General features: G+C 35.3%; 1 protein-coding gene across 1 annotated transcript; it reads right to left on the bottom strand.

Annotated features, from left to right (window-relative positions):
• Window positions 1-2,722: 2,722 nt before the first annotated feature.
• LOC110277455 (putative F-box protein At3g25460) lies at window positions 2,723-3,868 on the bottom strand. The gene has a single exon (XM_021134578.1). It carries the CDS (start codon window positions 3,866-3,868, stop codon window positions 2,723-2,725), a length of 1,146 nt encoding a protein of 381 aa, XP_020990237.1.
• Window positions 3,869-4,999: the final 1,131 nt, after the last annotated feature.

The raw sequence follows: 4,999 nt of genomic DNA, 5'->3' as shown, positions 1-4,999 counted from the left end.
CAGTTTGCTATAACTCAAGGTGATAGGCTCCTCTAATTAGTGTCGTGATGTTATCGCTACCACAATAAAGAGAACTTTACAATGTAATTTGTTGAATTTGTGAGTAATATAGTATGGTTTAGACAAACGTGTAGGGCGTAACTTAACAGAAAATAAGTTCTTCCTATTTTTCATTCAGATATCTTCACCTATATGTGTCAGCCATCTACATAACATACCTTGCAAGAAGGCAGCTGACAACTCCTTCAATGGGGTTCTATCTTCACACGGTGGTGTACAATTGCAAGGCGTATGCATTATGCCTACATGTTGCTTGGGTGGAAGTAGTTGTGCTATCTCAAGATTTTCTGCAAAGGATTAGAAAGGATAAAATAATGCTGATTAATACAGGCAGCACAAAGATAACATGAAATTTGTTTCGTATGACCTAAACATATAGTTTGAAAGCACCTTTGTGGTCGGAATCAGTTAGCTTTCTTTTTTTCGCAGATAGCTTTGCCAATCTATACTGCCTTGCTTCTTTCGCATTTTCACCCGATTGTTTCATGCTAGTGTTGCAATTTCAGGTTAGGCTGATGAGGGGAATCTGGGTCGAGAAAATAAGAATTACTGGTTCATGGGTATTGAGGTTAAGTGAGATACTATGTATTTGCAATTTTAGGATCCATATGCAAATTAAATCTTCAAGTTGTGATTCACACATACCTGAATAGTAACCATGGTGTGGAAGCCTCGAGAAAAGATCTTGCTCTTTGATGCACAATCTTATAAAAGCATAAATAGATCTTAGAGAGCCAAGTTGACTTTGTTAGATTTTTTTGTACACCTATTTATATTGTTTTCCTGTAATTGTTTACAAAGTATCCTATGGTAGAGAAAAGTTTTGGAAGCTATTGACAGGAAATCACAGGAAAAGTGATATTTTGCTGGTATAGCTTTACGGCCTTCTCTGCACAACGTCCCAATTATACTGCTCTGACTTGTCATGTAAAGTGATGCGAAACAAATAAAAAAATAATGGAAATTTTATAGTTAAACCAAACTTTCTTTCTTTAGTCACAACATCAACTTGTAGGTATATATTTCTTTTTCATGCAATTGGCAAGTAAGAGTAGTTGAGAATAAAGTTCATATTTAGTCATGATACAGGGAAACCAAAAATCTATTCATGGCCATCCTTTGGTTTCAAATTGACTGTAGCTTGAGATGTCACAATTGTGCTATTTTAATTATGTATCAATTTAATAAATTGAAAACTATATTTTAATTTTGTTTCCTATAAGAAGTGACAATTTTTTTGTTGACAGGTTTAATAATTTAAAATGAGAACTTTCGTAAAAATATTGAACAATAAAGTGGAAAAGTTAGCCATAGCTAATATGTATGCCAAAGACTCAACTGAGACTGGTGTCATGGCTAATGTAATGACTGCTATCCTTAAGAGCGCACATTTGAAGGCAATGTTTACACAAAGCCCTCTAGGCCTTGGTTCCTTATCACTCGTTAATCTGTATGGTTATACCTTCAAGTCATGAAAAAATTATTTTATTAGGTGTAAAAGTAAAAGAATAATGTAATGAAAATTCGGAGGACATAGGTCAAAGTATGCAGTGCAGCCATAAAGGCAAGGTCTAGAGGGCCATGAGAAACTAATAATAATAAGGGATGCAAATATTTATATGTTGTTTATCAGTAAACTATAAGAACAACAATATGTGCAACTAAAGTGATGTAAACCAAATACAAAAGGAATGTAATTTTTCTAATTTAAACCCAACTTTGCTTCTTTAGGCATAACAGATAGGTGTAGTTATATATATATTTCTCATGCATTTGGTAAATAACAGTAGTTGAGAATAAAGTTGATATTTACTCAAGCTCTATATGCACAAAAAATCTATTCATTGGTATCCTTTGGTTTTAAATTGAGCCTAAATTCAAATGTCACACTTGTGCTATTCTAATTATCTATCTATTTAATGAATTGAATATTATATTATAATCTTTATTCCTACAACTTCACGCTAAATTTTTATTCATAGGATTAAAAGTTGAAAATTATATTTTCCCAGCAAAATTGAATTATAAGTTGGAGTGATGTGGTCATGGCTAATCTCTATAAGCTGAAGAATCAAGTATATTATGCAGGCATAAAGACAACGTGTACAGGACAGTAAGCTAACAACTTATGCAGAGTTAATATCCCCTGAACTTTATTTGTACCTTTTTAGCAAATGGAGCACTATATGATCACGGGCTAAAAGCATGGATTTAATTTATATTAGGATTGTAAAAATTCTTGTATTGCTTCCTTGATTATGATGGAGTATAACAAAATTGACCTCAACCAAAGATCATTCATACAGGAAAAAAAAAGAAAATCATGATACATAGGTTGACGTTGCAAACACGATATCCATTATATAAGTTATAACATCCAAAGCAGAAAAGTACATAATATTCTAGTAGATGTGACCTACCAAAGATGCATTACCTAAATACAGCATAATCAGATTTAACATAAATTTTTTTCCACCAAAGATAACGACATAGAAATTGGAATTAATCACTAATAGCAGACTCCAAAGCTAGGATACAAAACATGCACCAAACTTAACCTTAAAACTAAGTTGATTACAAATACCAGAGGTAATCCAGACTAATCATACTATGTGGCTCCTTATAACCTTCATCAAACTTAATTCACTCTCAGATCTCGACTTCAAACCGGGTATAACGTCTCATGATACACATGCAGTGACCTAATCCTTACGTTATCTTCATACTCTACCCAATGAAGAGTCCTCCTAGTCTTTTCCATGGGAGTGTATCGACATATGTGAAAGTGTGAAACGTGTGAATCATCGACGCCATCTTCTTCAAAATGCCTCTCCTTTATTTCTATTATATCTTCATCAACAAAGATGGCAGGAGTAAAGAGAGGGGCAACGCCATTGTACATGAACAACCTTGTCCATGCTGGCTCCTCCTCAGTAACAGCAACATGCCAAATAGAGGTGCTGAATACTTCCTCGTCATGAGTAGATGAGGCAAGGCAAACCTTTTGGTTCAGGAGCATGAGCATGTAGCAATGAGCCAAAGCCTGCCGAGGAATGAAAATTTGCTGAAAAGTGTTAGATAATAAGGAGAAGCATACAATATATGGGGATCTTCTTTCATCATCGTCAACTGAGCATGTTAACCAATAAATTGATCCACCAAGTGTAACATACGTAGCATCTAAGGTTACAACATATGGTGGACATGTTATGATCACATTCCAGTTTCTTCTGAAACTTGTATAAATTGAAAGTGAGCTTGAAGGACTTTCTGATGTTTGTTTGAAAATATAAAGGATGGCATAATCCAGAGTGGATGGAAAGTACACCAAAGCATATAAATACACCAAGTCAGGCTGAAAAATATAAACAGGATCCTGGATAATTTTTGATTTTCGGCTAACAGGATTCCAAGATAGCAAGTAAGACTTCTTGCCCATTGAACTGTATCTTATGCAGAGGATCCCATTTTCAACGCCAATAATGTGGAACCATCCTTCATATGTCAGCAAAAAAGGAAAGTGAAATGGCATAGTGTAACCACTCGAAGCATCCATCCTCATAACCCAATCTACAGAGTTCATCAGAGAGGATGGATAGCAAAAATGCATCAGGAGTGAGCAGCCATGATGTTTCCACCTTTGAGCAAGTGTTGTCTGGAAGTCATAGCTGCTTAGTTTGACTCTCCAAGAGCGACAGGTGCTGCGAGCATTCAAAATGGTTGAAGCATCAGCACGGTGGAAAATGTCAAGCATAAGCTCGTCCGGGAGCTCGGGCAGGGGAATGGAAATAGGAGGAACATCACTCATTGTGTCTAAGATGCGAGGATTGCAGAAGTAAGAGATCAGGGAGGGGAAAGATATGCAGGTTAGGAAAATGTGTTTTCTCAGTGTATGACTTGTGTTTATATGCTCCGAGTATTCCTCATCATTTATAGAGGAGTTCATAGGAGTATATAATTAATGCCAAAATTACTTTACTATTTTTTATTTATATTTAGGCATCCTTAATAAATAGTACTTGAAGGAGAACTATATTGCTTAGTCCTTTATGGGTAATGTTCAAGGTTGACAAATTCAGAAGATCTCACAGTTTAAAGGGGAACAACTTCGATGGATACAAAAGTATGTGCTGCTGAAGCTGACCTCGAGGCTCGCAATGAGAAAATCCCTGGAGAGTAATTAAAGGTCAAGTAGATACAATAGGAAGAAGCTCATATGTCAGCATATGCAAAGCATGTCACAGTAAAATTAAAGCAAGTATTAAATCAAGCAACAAAGCAGGAGAACATAATCCTGCAGAAGATTCACTATTAATGCTGACTTGACTAATAAATCAAGTTTACTCAGCTGCGTGTATTCTCCATTCTAACCCCATGCTACATTTGTTTATCTAATAAAATCTCCCATTTTGGAATGAGTTAAGTCTGGATTTTAAAGTAATTTGCCCTTGCCATTTGCTTCATTTAATAAAACAAAGCAAGCCCCCAAGTTGTAATGCGACGGCAGGCAGCCAAATTTAATTGTCGAAAAGACTTGCTAGAAATGACAATAGATAATGATCATGATTTTTCCAAATCTGATTGCAGGATATTCACATCATTATCTCTGCCATTACATTGGCATAAAGGAAGCAAACAGAATGGGATCCAATATGGCAGTGGCGTTACTTCTTCTTCCCATTCCAAGTGCATTTTGATTGAGTTGCTTTAGTGATTGATTGAGCTAGCATGCGGCAAAATGCAACTCGGCTAGCTTTGCAAGGTATTAAATTGAAATTAAAATTTAAACCTCATTGATGAAATGTATTGTAAAATCTTGGAAATTTCGGTTACACATGCAAACCTAAATTATGATACATGCCACTAATTATTTTAATGAGGATGCTGTGTTCTGTAACTTGTTATTCCTAAAAGAAAAGTGCAGTTTTATACTTGTATA

The sequence above is a fragment of the Arachis duranensis genome, unplaced genomic scaffold (genome assembly GCF_000817695.3).
Source record: "Arachis duranensis cultivar V14167 unplaced genomic scaffold, aradu.V14167.gnm2.J7QH unplaced_Scaffold_217317, whole genome shotgun sequence".
Taxonomy (NCBI): Eukaryota; Viridiplantae; Streptophyta; class Magnoliopsida; order Fabales; family Fabaceae; genus Arachis; species Arachis duranensis.
Note: the sequence above shows the minus strand (reverse complement) of the source record. Positions and strands in the feature narration are given on the sequence as shown.

What these genes read in the sequence shown, in the direction of transcription:
- LOC110277455 (XM_021134578.1), bottom strand. Translation starts at nt 3,868, where the DNA reads ATGAGTGATGTTCCTCCTATTTCCATTCCCCTGCCCGAGCTCCCGGAC.